Below are 16,284 nucleotides of genomic sequence, written 5' to 3'. Positions count from 1 at the left end.
GCCCTATAGTGATCAGTCTGTCCGTCCGTCCGTCCGTCCGTCCGTCTGTCCGTCCGTCTGTCCGTCTGTCCGTAACACTTTCGTGTCCGCTCCATATCTAGAGAACCATAATGATTTCATACTTTATACTTTACATGTATATTAACCACCACCAGAGGGTGTGTCATGATGTATGTACAACTTCCTAGGTCAAAGGTCAAGGTCAAAAACTTTGGTTTCAGTTGACAACCCTGTGTTCTTTGGTGAAGATCGTGTCCGCTCCATATCTAGATAACCGTTATGATTTTATACTTAATACTTAACATGATTATTAACCAACACCCAAGGGTGTGTCATGATGTATGTACAACTTCCTAGGTCAAAGGTCAAGGTCAAAACCTTTGGTTTCAGTTGACAACTCCCGTGTCCTGTGGTGAAGATCGTGTCCGCTCCATATCTAGATAACCGTTATGATTTCAAAGTTTATACTTGTCATCCATTTTAACCACCACCAGAGGGCGTGTCATGATGTATGTACAACTTCCTAGGTCAAAGGTCAACGTCAAAAAAACTTTGGTTTCAGTTGACAACCCTGTGATCTGTTGTGAAGATTGTGTCCGCTCTATATCTTGAGAACCATTATGATTTCAAATATTATACTTGACATCCATTTTAACCAACACCAGAGGGTGTGTCATGATGTATGTACCACTTCCTAGGTCAAAGGTCTGTCTGTCTGTTGGTCTGTCCATCGCTAACAAATTTGATCCACACTATATTTTGAGAGGACAGCTGTTATTATTTCATACTTTATACCTGACAAACATTTTCAACTTAACATATATATTAAATGTGTCATAATGTATGCATCCTAGGTCAAAGGTCAGTCCGTTGGTCTGTCCATCCGTTCGTTGTTCTTAACAAATTGTGTCCGCTTTACCTCTCGAGAACCGTTAATATTTCATACTTTATACTTGGTGGGTCATAATATATTGAAGGCATAATTCTAAAAATATGTGACAAATATCAATTGGGCAGCATCTTTAAACATTGTTCAAACATCAATCCATATATCCAGAAGTCACCTTAGAGTAGTCAACAATGAGTTCACATCATGCAGTCATATCACTATTATACTATGAAAGTAAGTTGAGAATATTTATCAGTTTTAACTTAAAATCTTAGATTAAAATCACATGTGAGACTATGTAATAACTTCCAAATAATGCTTCATATCAGATTATCCATACAACTTATTTACCCCACATTATTGACAGCGGGTCCCAAAGAGATGGCTCCCATCTCAATGAAATCTAGTTTGTTCTAAAGAAATCATTTAGTTTCAATATGTAGTGAAAAGAGAGTTACAACTTTATCAGGGAGTACCCCACCATATTTAACCTGTTTGCAATACAATAATTCTATCATTATACACTTAAGAACCACAAATGATGTAAATATCAGTAAGAATAACAAATAATTTTTTTTTTTTTATTGTCATTGAGGCTATTTCCTGTGTTCCCCATGTCACATGTCTACATTTTTGTTTTCGTTATTGCAGATAACATTTTACATATAAAAATAAGATTTTGTATGATTGCCACGAGTCAATAATCCACCAGAGACCAATAGCAGTACACAGCTACTTTTGTATAGGTACTATTTCTGTACTAAAAATTTGTAGTACATGTACTGGAAATTTACTTTTAATATTCAGTACTATTTTGTTACTTTAAAATTATTGTAATATTTAGGTACCTGTATTTTACAGTACTTAATTTGTACTTGAAATTTAGGTACTACAGTTTTTTGGTTACTACCGTTACATTTTCAGCATTTAGAAAGTTTTTCTATTTCATATCTCTTAAAATTATGATTTTCAAACATGGAATATTGTATTATTTTTGTACCAAAATATTTAGATCAAATTAAGTACTGTAAAATACAAGTACCTAAATATTACAATAATTTTAAAGGAAAGAAATAGTACTAAATATTAAAAGTAAATTTCCAGTACTACATATTTTTAGTACAGAAATAGTACCTATGCAAAAGTAGCTGTGTAAGCAACTATGGGTCAAGGTACTGCCTTCTACAATGAGCAAATCAATACCAAAGAGTAAGCTATGTATCTTACAACATATATCATCTTGCATAACTTTAAATAAGCATTTTTTTATATTAAATGGCAATCTTTTTTTTATTTTCAACTCATTCTTTTAGGTGCAAGAAACACAATGGAGACATTTATATTCATGAGGCTTATGATCAGTCTAGTTTTGGCTGGAGGCTACTCTTTGGAACTCAGTCAGGCTGAACAGCTAAAAGTTAGTGTGAAAGGCCATTGTAAACAATTTTTGAACCATGTAGAGCTATATGTAAACTGTTCATGTATCAAATTGACAGAGATACCAGATATACCATACAACACTGTGAACCTTTGTTTATCTCACAACAATGTCAAGAAAATATCAAACAATACATTTTTACATTTAGTTAACTTGACATTTCTTGATCTGTCATTCAACAAATTATCTTTAGATGATAATCATGTCTTTTATGGACTTAAAAACATAAAACATCTAAAGATTAATAATAATCTTATTTCCCTTGTTAAAATACCAAATAATACCTTTGAACAGTTGAGCCATCTGAACATATTGGAGTTATCATCCAACAGTATATCTTTCATACATAAAAAAACTTTTTCTGGACTAACAAATCTGTCCTACCTCAAGATGAATAACAACTCAATCAGAATAATAAACAGTAATACATTTGAAGAAGTCACTAACCTTACTGTACTGGACCTATCCTACAACAACCTTTTGACGATAAAAGAACAAACCTTTGTGCGTCTTACTCATCTGCACCGTCTAAAACTCAACAACAACTATATCATTGGACTACAAGACAATGCCTTTAATTCTCAGAAGTATGCCTTTTTCACACCTAACCATAAATACTTCATACCAAATAAAGTATTTGAAGATATTATAAATCTGACAGTTCTGAACTTGTCATCTAACAGATTAGCATCAATAAATGAACAAACATTTGCTGGTCTCAAAAATCTACAGAATCTGAAACTACATCACAACTATATCCGTAGAATACCAAAAAATGTATTTGAGCATAACACCAACCTTACAGGACTGGATTTTTCTTTCAACAACTTAGAATCCATAGATGAGGAATCTTTCTCTGGTTGTAAAACATTAAAGTTCCTTAAACTCAACAACAACAATTTTGATGGGAGTATACCAATTAATGCCTTTAAACAACTTATTAGTTTAATAGTACTAGATCTATCAACTAGTGGGTTAAGGTCAGTACATAAACATATATTTACAGGACTACAGAACTTGCAGCACCTTCAACTCAATGAAAATGTCATCAATACAATTATTGATCATGCATTTGAACATCTAATTGCTTTATATGAGCTAGATCTATCACATAATACTTTATCCTTTATCAGTGAAAAAATGTTTACAGGATTAGGAAAGTTGATGAAAGTGAAACTCAATGATAATGTAATAAGTCAACTTCCAAGTAGTACCTTTAAACATCTGACCAATCTCAAAGTTCTCCAGTTACATTTCAATAGTATAAGTGTAATACATAAGGAAACATTTATTGGACTTAATAACCTTCAAAAGCTCAAACTTCACAACAATTTTATCAAATGGATACCAAATAACACTTTTAAACATTTAACAAATCTTACAAGATTGGATTTGTCCTTCAACAAATTGTGGGTATTAACTACAGGAACATTTCAATAGTATAAGTGTAATACATAAGGAAACATTTATTGGACTTAATAACCTTCAAAAGCTCAAACTTCACAACAATTTTATCAAATGGATACCAAATAACACTTTTAAACATTTAACAAATCTTACAAGATTGGATTTGTCCTTCAACAAATTGTGGGTATTAACTACAGGAACCTTTGTAGGACTTCCCAACCTTCATTATCTCAAACTAAAGGGCAATAGCTTCATGCAAGTATATAATAATACATTTCAACCATTAATCAAACTAATTGAAATTGATTTATCATTAAACATCTTGCACAAAATAAAATTAACACATGTCCCATCTCTTACTTCTGCAATCTTGAACGATAATAAACTTGGAAATAACCTTGAAATATGCTTTGTGAATATAAATGAAAGTAGACTTGAGTATATGTCTCTGTCCAACAACACAATTTACAAACTTCATCCTTCAATATTTAGTAGTCACCCACACCTCCATACAATTGACCTTAGTCTTAATTTTCTGAAAGGTATTACATTTAATGTGTCAGGGTTACTAGAACTTCAGTTTTTAAATTTATCAAAAAATTCAATATCATTTTTAAATGATGTATCAATGCAAAATGTAGATAGTATTCTTAAGAAAAACAAAGGAATGAGAATTGATTTAAGCAACAACCCTCTCCATTGTGGCTGTTATACATTTCCTTTCCTGAAGTGGTTACGGCAAAGGTGTGACAATTTTGTAAGCTATCATCAATACAAATGTATCTATCTGAATCAAACCATGTCAATTTCAACTTTACTTAATAAAACAACACTTCAACTTCAGCTAGATTGTATCGACAAGTCAAAAATAAAATTAAATCAGTATTATGTGATTATGATTAGTGTATCATTAGCTGTAGTTTGTTTTATAGCAGTATTATTAGCAGCAGTTATTTATAAACAAAGATGGAAAATACGTTATTTATTCTATTTAGCAAAACTAAAATATACTACTTAAGTGTTGATGGAAGATGGTGAATATATCTATGATGCATTCATATCTTATTCAGAAGAAGACAGATACTTTGTAATTCAAGACTGCATCCAGAATTTAGAATATGACAAAAAATTAAAACTCTGCATACATGAGAGAGACTTCACCCCAGGGCATGATATAACAAATATTATTGTTTATGCTATCCAAAACAGCCGAAAGACAATCTGTATCATATCCAAATCTTTTATTGAATCTGACTTTTGCATGTTTGAATTCAAATTGGCGAGAATGGAAAGTATAAATTTCAGAAACAGAAAGAATATTGTGTTTCTAGTTTTTCGTGAGAAGGTGCTACCTAATCAATTACCATTAATTTTATGTGAACATATTAGTAAACAGTCATATATTCAATACCAGAATGATGAACATGGCAATGTGATTTTTTGGGAAAAAATCAAAGAGGCCATTTGTGCATGAGTGATATGAATACAGGATTCGTTGTGAAAATTGTTAAAAGGACATTCATCTCTTTTATCAAAATTTATTGAAATATTCTATTACTTATTATAATTTTTACATAGTGATTTCAGATAAAATTAAGGAATTCAGTGTTATTTCTAACTTCCATCACTGATCCTGATTTATTGACTTGATTTTTGTTATGGAATTGAAAGAATATTTGTATTCATTGCATTTGATAAGAATTACAATGTCAATTTGTTATCTAACATCATCAGAAATCTATTATTTTGTAAATACTTCTCATATTTATTGATATTGAAATCAATTCAATTTCATAAATAGATAATGAGTAAAAATAAATATGTTTTACCAGGCTTGTTACTTTTTTGAATATTTTAAATTAAGAAATTTTTGTGAAGTCTTTGTTTTTTCAAATATTGTAATGGGAGAGGTTCAATAAAAATTAAAATATTAAAATCTTATTTTTGATTGCATTATATGTACTTGTATGCAAAATTTCCTACATATCCAAAAATTCATCTTGCAATTTTGACTGTTTTAGTTTTTCTCCGAAATTTAAATAAATCATACAGTAAGATACTTCAGGAAATTAAATGTCCAATTTTTGTATTCACCTTACTGGCTGCTTACATATATTTCTATCTTAATATATTATTTTTTAAATCATTAACAACAAATAAAGATCAGTTGAAGCTGTTTTTCTATGACTTCAATGAATTTAGTTTTATTATTATGTATAGGACAGGTTAGTCATGACACAAACTACAATGAGTTTATTTCAATGAAAACACCTTTCTGTCAATGCTTCAGTGGCAAATATTTTAACCATTTTCAGGAAGAAAGCAAATTAACTATTTAAAATACAATAGGTATATTTTGCAAGGTAGGTCAACAGGAACAAAAGGGTACTTCTAGAAAATGAGGGTATTTCTTATGAAAGACACTTTTTCAACTAGGGTTGTGGCTATGCTGGTAGCAATAGTCCTTGCAACATATTCACCTGTCACATCTTTCTGTATGATCTTTGACACAATAGAGAAATGCTTTGTACCGGTAGTGGCTAGGCTGGCAGCTATAGGAAGAATGTCTGATACATGGTTACACAGTAAGGTGACATACTTTCTCAATAAAACTCCTGCTCCCTGTAACTCAAGTTCTGAAAATAATAAATTCACTTCCTTAATAAAAACACATGGTCCCTGTAACTCAAGTTCTGAAAATAATAAATTCACTTTCTCAAGAAAACACCTGCTCCCTGTAACTCAAGTTCTGAAAACAACAAATACAGCATTATCTATGGATATCAGACATACAATTTCTCAGCAATTTTCCAATTAAATCTAAGAATTTGAATTGAATATATAGAATTTAGAAAATATTATACTTTGAAAAATTGAATTTTGAAATATTGATATATAACAACATCTAATTTTATTCATATTCAAATTACAGAACAGTCTTTAGTGAAGACATAAGGAAAAGTTGTATGAAAATGTACAAAAGAGGCATTTTGCAATTATTCATATGAAAAATTAAAAATACCTTTTTCTGAAGCAGCAGAATCATCATGTGGATAGATGTGTGAAACAATAAGTCTTTGGACCTGTAGGAGAAGATCTAGGGAAGGACTGGTCTCTGTCAGGTCCATCTCATCAACCTTCAGAATGTTCTCACCTGAGATATTGTACAATCTAGAGGAGGTATGGGTTGAAGAATTTCTGAAAAATAATAATTTTGCTATACACTCAAATCCATATGCTGTAAAATGATCATGAATCATGCTTTGTAAAACATCCTATCAGACACTACTTACCTTTGGCCTACTCTACATTATGGTTCTATTCAGCTATCAGTGAGATCATAAAAATAGCAAAATGAATTCAAACCAACTAATTTTCCAGGGATTACTTAGACAATAGCAACCTAAAACATTTCAAGCCAGTCCACTGTAAAGCAGTAGGGCAAAAAAGTCAGAAAAGAGAACTTTTTTTATACTAGAAAGCTTCATAGCTACTATACCCCTGTTACATTATTTGCAAAAAATCTATCCCACAAGTTTCTCCCTATTTAAAAGGAGAATTTTTTTTATCAATAATAAGTATATTGGTACTAGCAAACCTTAAGAGCTGTTGTATGAGTTGTAACAACGGAATGGTAGAGCCTCCTTCATCACTGTCTCTCTCAGGGTTAGGTTCCAACAGATCTGCTTTAGTGGTCTCAGCTTTCTTGTCACTTTCTTTATCTTTATCTTTCACACAATCTTTTTCTCTGTCCTGAAAGGTTATTACAAGAAAATATATGAAACATCTCCTCTAAAATAGAACCTGACTGTTAGGCAACACATTACAAAAGGATAAGAAATAAGAGGCTCTACAGTCATTGTTCTGTCAGATTGTAACACCTTGCATGTGTGGGGACAAATTTTGGACTACAATGCATATATGGCTCTCCAAGCTTTAAAAGGTTAGCTGTTTGATACTAATTAGGAAATTCTTTTTATAGATTTAAAGTCCCTTTTGGAACTCAAATTCCAATTTTGAAAATTAAAAAAGTTTCTGTCATTCTTAATACCTTTTTGTCTTCAAGTCCTTGAGCTTCTTTCCTAATGGCTGCATACAAAGCTGATTCTAATCCCCCATCTGACATCAAACTACCAACTAATAAATCTGTCATAAATCTCTGTCCTGGACTCATTGCTGTACAGTCACGATGTACTGAAATTACACAAATTGTTCTTTAACAGTAAAATCTCTACATGTACATTACACACCATATCCCTTCTTTTGCATTACATACAGTTGATTAGCTGATTGTTGGTGTTAAACATCAATTTCAGCAGACTTTGCTATTTCATGGTGGCCAGTTTCTAGTAGTGGAGGAAGTCTGATTTCTTGAAGAGAACACTATGAAGTAGTAATTGGATGAAACTTTCCTGATACATCATCTTTTGTGTTTACATCTTTGAACAGGATATGTAGATCTATGATTTTCTTGCAAAATACTTAAGGAATGACTGTAATATTTTTTCTGTCAATGAAGAAATAACATAAAAAATTGGGTACACACTGAATAACGCCCTTAGCGCGTTATTTAACAGTGTGCATCACATTTTTTATGTTATTTCGAATAGACAGAAAAAAAAATTCAGTCATTTCTTATAATTTAATTCTAAATTCCATTTTAAACCGTAGAAAACCTTGAAAAAACATTGATGACATCACAGTCATATGACTAAATTATGTCTATGGTCTGATAATGTCAGCCAATCAGAAGACGTGTTACATCTAAAATTAAATTATTAGTGCATGTTTCTTACAAAGAAAACCTTTCTTGTTAAATAAGTTTGTGATGTCATAAAAAAATATGGTTTACCTCCTGCTGACAGAAGTGATGACAAAGCCCTTGCTCTTTCTTCTGCTGTTGGTAAAAGGATGGACCACCCACTCTGTAGAGCATTCTGGGCAGCTGACTGTACTGTACTGATGACTCCTTGATTGCTTGCAAGGGAGACAACTCTCTGTTTTAGGCTGGTTACTAAAGGACTACCTATTCCTAACCCAAGAGAATCTAAGAACTCAGTTTGTGATATGGCAGCATGGAGCTGAAAGTGGATACAAAATACATTATTGAATCTCCAATAATTTTTTCAATTTCATATTAGAGATATCGGTAATTTGAACAGGAGTTCTTATTTTCCTACATATCTTACTTATTAGACATTTATAATGCATTTGTACTAGACCAACATGCTGAGCTCGATTTTTAATGAGCTAGTTCACAAGGTAACAGTTTGCATGAAGACATGTCACCTCACCCAGACACATTATTCTGACTAAAAGCTGACTTTACTATAAGCTAGATTAATGCAATATAATTTTCCATTCTAAATCATGATGTGGAAGACAGTCAGCTCTACTATCATCCCTTTCCTTTTAGTCCTCTTGTAGCTAGGTTAATTACCTTCATGCCTATGAACAGGTGTAAACTTACCTGTAAATTGAGTAGATTTAGACCAGCTACAGCTATACATTCTTTATCTTGAGGTGGTGGCCAGTCAGATCGACCATCCATTCCTTCACACACATCAGACAATAACTCATCAAGCTGTTCAAATGCTGACTTACAGATGTCAACAACAAATGGAATCCTGCCACTGATCATACATTGTCCACCAGAGGACCAGGCAAAGGTCTGTCAAAAAATAAATAAATAAATTAAATATCAAGTTGATATACAGTCATGACAGTGGATTGATTTATTTTCAATGTGAATCAAATTCTATGATCCTGAAAAAATCTGACAACAAAAAATTACTACTGTGGATTCATTTATTTTCGTGGGTATCAATTTTCGTTGAATGAGGAAAGCTTGCATGTTCGTGGATGTTTAATTTCGTGGTTTCGGCAAAGTCTGTATTCTCACCTTTAGAAAATTTGTAATTCGTTGAATATTTAAAATCGTGGTTCTCCTGTACCCACGAAATACATGAAAATTAGTATCCAACGAATTATAATGAATCCACAGTATGCAGAAGTAAATATATACAGGTATTTTGGATATGACCATACTGTGCTGCTGTCATTCCTGTTCCAAATCTTTAAATGAAAGGCCTTTGATTTACCAAGTGGTTGATGATATACCAATAATGCATACAACTACTGCATAGTGCCATAAATGAGTCAACTTTTTTAATGGCGATTGGTGATGATTTTCGTTGTCCGACTTTTTAGAACGTCATTATCGATGTTGTGTAACGTAAAATCAATAACATGTGTTCAAAGGGGAATTACTCAAACTAATCTTTTTAAATACGGATTTTTAAACCGGAATCGTAGCGAAGTTTAGCCATTGTTGATATCAACAAAAATGGCGAAGCACGGGAAAGAATTGTCAGACGACATCAAAAAGGCTATCATAAGTTTAATTGAAAGTGGTCATCGAGCAAGCAGTGTTGCGAAAAGCTTAGGAATAGCTAAATCCACAATTTCCAGGCTTTTGAAGCGTTGGCGGGTGCGTGGAAATACCGAAAATGTTTCTCGAAGCGGAAGGAGAAAAACTGTCACCAAACGTGCAGAAAACACTCTGTCATAGATTGTGAAAACGTCTCGCCGTTCAAGCCTCAAGGATATCACCCAGGAATTTAACACTCGCACACCTGCTAAAGTGTCTAGACGAACTGTTCAACGAAAATTGCATGAACTAGGGTACACCAGACGATCTGTTCGGAAGAAAATTGGCATCAGGGTTGTTAATCAAAAGAAAAGAGTGGTTTATTGCAGGAGTAAACTTCATTGGACTGTGAACAATCAGTGGAAAAAAGTTATATTTACAGATGAGATGATGATGGTGATCAAACCTGACGGAACACTTAAAGATTGGAGGAAGTCAAATGAAATTTGGAGACCTGAATGTCTGGGATATGTTGCACAGCGACCTTCCACCAATCTTAAAATTATGGTCTTGGGATGTATAACATATTATGGAGTTGGTACTTTAGCTATGATAAATGGTAATATGAACTCTGTCAAGTATATAGAAACACTGGATGATAAGTTGTAACCAAACATTTTGGCAATGAACCTTATCTTTTTCAAGATGATAATGCACCCTGTCATCAGTCAAGGGTTGTAGAAGAATGGAAAAGGCAAAACGAGATACCGCAGCTTACCTGGCCTGCACAATCACTAGACTTGAGCCCAATCGAAAATGTATGGTTTCTGATAAAGAATAAAATAAAAAATAGACTTTATCTGGTTCGTAACGTTGAAGACCTTAAGTCTGAATTACTGCATGCCTGGTTAGAAGTGCCATTATTTTATATTCAGGGACTTTATTCAAGCCTACCACGTCGTTGCAGACAAATTCTTGTTCAAAAGGGTGGCATAACAAAATATTAAAAGTATAAAACTTGTTTTGTGAGGTTAGTTTTTATTCAAAGTTCATTCAACATTTTTGTTATTTTTGGCATCCATTAAAAAAGTTGACTCATTTATGGCACTATGCTGTACATAATACAAAGTAAATAGGTTGTGAATAAAATTGGCACTAAATACAAAATAACAAAATGCACCATACCTGATTTGGACCACAAGAAGCTCCAATGATATTTTTCCCATCTAGTCCTGACAGAACAGTAGGCACAGACCTACAGTTTGATGATGTATCACCTAACTGTCCATGTTCATTCCTACCCCAGCCATAAAGTTCACCATCCTCTGTGATAGCCACACAATGCATAGATCCTATAGCAATGTTAATCACTTTCTTTCCTGTTAGAGATTCTATCTGTTTTGGATGTCTAACATGTTCCTCTGATCCGTGTCCTAATCTAAAGTTATCTCCCTTACCCCTAAAATATAAAACATTCTTGTTGCAAGCATCCTTACAAATGACAAGATCAAAAATGTAATTTGAATTTAAGCTAAATGTGGGCATTTCTATACAAAAAGACTATTTCATATTTATATAGAGTTTATTGAAATGAAGTAAGGACTTCACAATTGTCTAATATTACCATTTTATAGTTATATTTGTGTGTATGGTATTCACTTTTATAACCATCAAATGCATTTTCTTTTAGTCTTCTTCACATTACACATTTGTTTTCTGATCAAGGAAACTGGGATTTTTACTTCAATCTATACATTTTAAACAATATTATCTTATTCTTAATTTCTTGTGTTCATGGCAACTTTTATAACTTGTGATTATGAATTATAAAAAAACTTACCATGAAAATATAGCCCCAGATTTTGTTTGAGCCAAACTAAACTGAGCTCCACAGTAGACCTTATTGATTTCTTGTCCAATTAATTTCTCAACAATTTTAGGAGATTTAGACCCGTCACTACCACCACGACCCAGTTTACCATAGTCTCCATCTCCCCAAGTGTAGACAGCACCTGGAATTCAGGTTGAAGTAAAAGGTACAAAGAGTCTGATTTCTCTGTATTAACTAGCAAATAAAATACTGACTTAATTTGAGAATAAATACTTTCAAACAATTCCCCCTCATTATGATTCACTTAAATTTTAATTAAATTGGCAAAGTTGTTTCATAGAGAGAAGATATACACTTATTTTCATTATAAACCTTAAAGATTTTTATTCCAATCAATCAGCTTCATTTTTTTTTTAGAATTAGACCCTTAACTTACAGTCTTGTTCATAAATCTAAACACATAACTATGAAATTGAACAACTTTTTATCAGCTACTATTAAAAGTCTTAAAACTTTCTATCCCACAACCAGACTTGGGGTCAATTACATTGGAATGTAATTAATTAAATTACACATTACATTGCAAAAATGATCAATTACATCAATTACACATTACACTGTTTTTGAAATGTAATTAATTAAATTACAATTACTTTACTAAAGTAATTAATTAAATTACACATTACATTTGGTCATGTTTTTTTTTTTAACAATATTATACATGTATAAATAATGCATGTGTAAAATATTCATGTAAGCATAGTTTAAGTGTTGCATTTGATAATCATTAGCTATTTAATGTTTTGTCACTTAGTCTGAATCTCTCTGGTCTGAACACTTTGACAGCAATTCTAAATAGTCTTTCGACACGAACTAATGTGGCAGATATTGCTTGATCAGAACATGGAAGTTCCATGATCAGAAGATTGTCATATTGAAAGAATGGGGAATTGGTTCCTATTAACTTGCAAATACACCAAGGGGTATTTTGACATTTCAGAAATGAAGTCATTTAAATTAAACATAATATAAATAAAGATATTATACATGAAACATAAATATTATTTTTTACACTAAAAATATCAAAAAGTGTCTTGTCACAATATTGAAAATCATTTTTAGTACAAATAATGCATGTATAATGTCTAAATATTAGCAATATTTTGCTAATTAGATAAAAATACATGTAACAGTGGCATTGCCCCTGGACATTTTAATCTGATTAATTGCTGTTTGTTTTTACAGCTATTAATCGGCGTTTTGCATTTGCGCCGATTTTTTCTTTCATTTGCACCGATTATTTTTTTCCTTTGCGCCGATTTTTTCACAGGTAAATTACAGGTAAATAGATATAAGAAGATGTGGTAGGGGTGCCAATGAGACAACTCTTATTTTTATTATCATTAAAGACCTTTTTGAGTTAGCCAGTTGTTCAAATATTATGAATTATCAATCATAACATGGATATAACTGTTTTGAACTCTGAAAAGTATCAAACAAAAAATGATGATATGAGTTATTCTCAGTCTGTTGATGTAATGTAACACAAATCTCTAGAAATTGTTTCAACCGCATTTAAGAAATTACTGTCGTTTGAAGTGTAGAACCCACTAGTTTTCTGCAGTTAACAATTAATTGGTTTAATGTTTCCCTAGTTTTCCGCTGATTTAATTGGGCATAGAAATGGACATTTCTTTTGGTCTTTTGTAGATAGTTGTCTCATTGGCAATCATACCACATCTTTTTTTTAATATATTTAGTAAGAAAATGTTGAAGATTTTCGTCCTCAAGTTTGCATAGCAGGCAATTTGGTTTTGTACCTCCTATATTAAATACAGCTTTAGTTGCTGGTAAAAAGTAGGTTTACGTTCGTATTCTATCTTTTGTTGTGGCTTTCTTTGTATTCTTTGAAATTTAAACGTAAAAGTATAACCTGTAACTTACCTGTAAATCCAATTAGGAGAAAATATAAATCGGCGCAAATGAAAGAATGAAAATTTTCAAAATCGGCGCAAATGTCATAAGCCCCTATTAATTTTTATTTCTATAATCCCTTTGTGTATACTAAATTGACAAAATGATTGTGTGCACTGATTTTAAATTCTAAATGAACTGTAAAAGAAAGATTTTTCACAGTGACACTTTTTTTTTTTTTTTTTTTTAACAAGGGGATTAATTACTTATCAATCTATTTAGTTTAATAAGAGATCTTTCTTTAAATTGAACACTAATATACAATTCTCAATTTTTTTAAATTTATGATTAAATGATAATTTGAAAGAAAAAAAACCATCTGTAGGTAAAATAAATATTAATATACATTGTAACTTCAGTATAGATTATAGACTTCATATATTAAAAAAGTATGTGATATCAATATTTGAAAGAAAAGAAAAAAAATATTTTACAATTTATATTATTAAACACAAATCCTTATTTTTAACACCATAAAAGTGTATGTAATTGAAATGTAATTCAAAAGTAATTGAGCATTACATGCTTTTTTCAATGTAATTAATTAAATTACCATTACATGTAATTAAAAAATGCTCAATTACACATTACATTCAATTACATGGAAAATTGTAATGCATTACACTTAATTACCATTACATTTTCAATTACCCCATCCCTGCCCACAACCTTTACTTTTTCAAAAAAACAAAAATAGAAAATTCTTATATGTATTTACTGAAATGCATTTTTTTAACTCTTCAGAATCCAAAAAAAGTTCATTTCTATCAAAATGAAAATCTATCAATACCACTGACCTGTGTCTGACACAGCTATTGAATGAGCATCTCCACTGCCACAAGCAATATCTACAATTCTATGTCCTTTCAAAGCTTTCACAATAGTTGGTTCACTAACATCATCACTAGCTCCATGTCCCAATCTTCCATAGTTGCCACGCCCCCATGTATATAATTCTCCACTTCCTGTGATAGCAGCACTGTAGGTACTTCCACAGGAAATATATGAAACTTGTTTCCCTGATAGTGCAGTGATTAAAGTTGGTTCCTCTCTTGTTCTGGAAAGTATAAGTCAGAATATAAAGATATTTGTAAATTTCTAGATAATAAAATTATGCAATTGAGTAACCTATAAAATAGCAGCTCACACAGGCAAAGTTCACATAAGACTATATTGGTTGTTTTCTTTACGCCCTTTTTCATATTGATGCTTTCATACATTACATAAACTCCAGATTTAATAAAGAACAAAATTGAGATATCTTTTTGTTACAAAACTAATCATGATTAAAATTTAGCAATTCTTATCGCGCGTAAACCTTTTTGGATATACTGCATGGAAAGAGAAAACATTAACACAATATCATTAATATCAACAACTGTTTTGTTAATCATACATTGAATCTCCATGTCCTAGTCTTCCTCCATCCCCATTTCCCCAGGAGAACACCTCTCCATCACTGGTTAAGGCTAAGTAATGTCTACCATCAGGGTGGGTGGCTATCTTTACTACCTGTCTGTCACCAAATCCTGTCACTAACTGGAGAGACTGAAATATAATACATTTAAAGATGACAAAATAATCATTGCAAATGTTCTTTGACAATGAGAGCTATAATAGGCAAACAAATAACTGTTTTTCTATCATAACCTGCTGACATCACTTCGAAATCATGAACATAATTCAAGTTTTGTCATTTTTGCTCTAATGTTCTAATTGTTTTGATTTCAGAGATATAAGCCAAATCTGAATATTTACTTATGTTCCATTTTAACCAACAGTCAGGTAAAGTTTGGAAACATTTGGTCATAGTTTCAGATTTTTTAAAAGTTCATGATGAAACTACTATTACATCAAGAAGCCAATAACATAGCTAGAAAAATATATACATACTGCTGTATCTGCTGAATAGTACATCATGAAAACTTTTCCATTCTTAGCCAGAACCAACATACATCTCTCTGCACAGGCAACTTCTGATACGCCACCTACATCATTGAAAAATTCTAATATATGTGGCCCCTGACCACTGCTACCACCTAACCATGATAACCATCCCCAGCCAATTACTTCCTGGCTCAAACTACTTCTGGTGGACTAAAAAAAATTATGAAATAAAAATTGAATTAAAATCATGTTTAGAATATCTTCAACACTTTCAATGTTATCATTTCAAAATCATATAGCAAACAAAAGGTTCACTAAAAAAGGTTTGTTGAATTATTAAAATCATATGACAAGTGTTTCCAGTTTGAATTTTATATTTTGTGGGATATAGCTAGAGAATTTTGTAATGTGACCAAACAGGTAAATCTTGAATTATTTTGAAATTAAGTGATTTGGTCCCAGCCTTAGGGTTTTCTTGTGACTGCTTT

The 16,284-nt window shown here is 31.7% G+C and overlaps 1 protein-coding gene across 1 annotated transcript in view; it reads right to left on the bottom strand.

Annotated features, from left to right (window-relative positions):
- LOC134697014 (E3 ubiquitin-protein ligase HERC2-like) overlaps positions 1-16,284 on the bottom strand; it is a 104,691-nt gene that overhangs the window by 58,032 nt on the left and 30,375 nt on the right. The window contains exons 9-19 of the mRNA XM_063559022.1: positions 15,803-16,006; positions 15,306-15,457; positions 14,707-14,966; positions 11,945-12,116; positions 11,290-11,563; positions 9,205-9,405; positions 8,587-8,815; positions 7,786-7,928; positions 7,333-7,487; positions 6,757-6,932; positions 6,215-6,370 (exon numbers count right to left, since the gene is read on the bottom strand). Of these exons, the coding sequence (XP_063415092.1) occupies positions 6,215-6,370; positions 6,757-6,932; positions 7,333-7,487; positions 7,786-7,928; positions 8,587-8,815; positions 9,205-9,405; positions 11,290-11,563; positions 11,945-12,116; positions 14,707-14,966; positions 15,306-15,457; positions 15,803-16,006 (2,122 nt within the window). The remainder of the gene's footprint in view (positions 1-6,214; positions 6,371-6,756; positions 6,933-7,332; positions 7,488-7,785; positions 7,929-8,586; positions 8,816-9,204; positions 9,406-11,289; positions 11,564-11,944; positions 12,117-14,706; positions 14,967-15,305; positions 15,458-15,802; positions 16,007-16,284) is intronic.

Source organism: Mytilus trossulus, chromosome 14 (assembly GCF_036588685.1).
Source record: "Mytilus trossulus isolate FHL-02 chromosome 14, PNRI_Mtr1.1.1.hap1, whole genome shotgun sequence".
NCBI lineage: Eukaryota > Metazoa > Mollusca > Bivalvia > Mytilida > Mytilidae > Mytilus > Mytilus trossulus.
The sequence above is the reverse complement of the archived record's forward strand: the minus strand, read 5'-3'. Positions and strand labels throughout refer to the sequence as shown.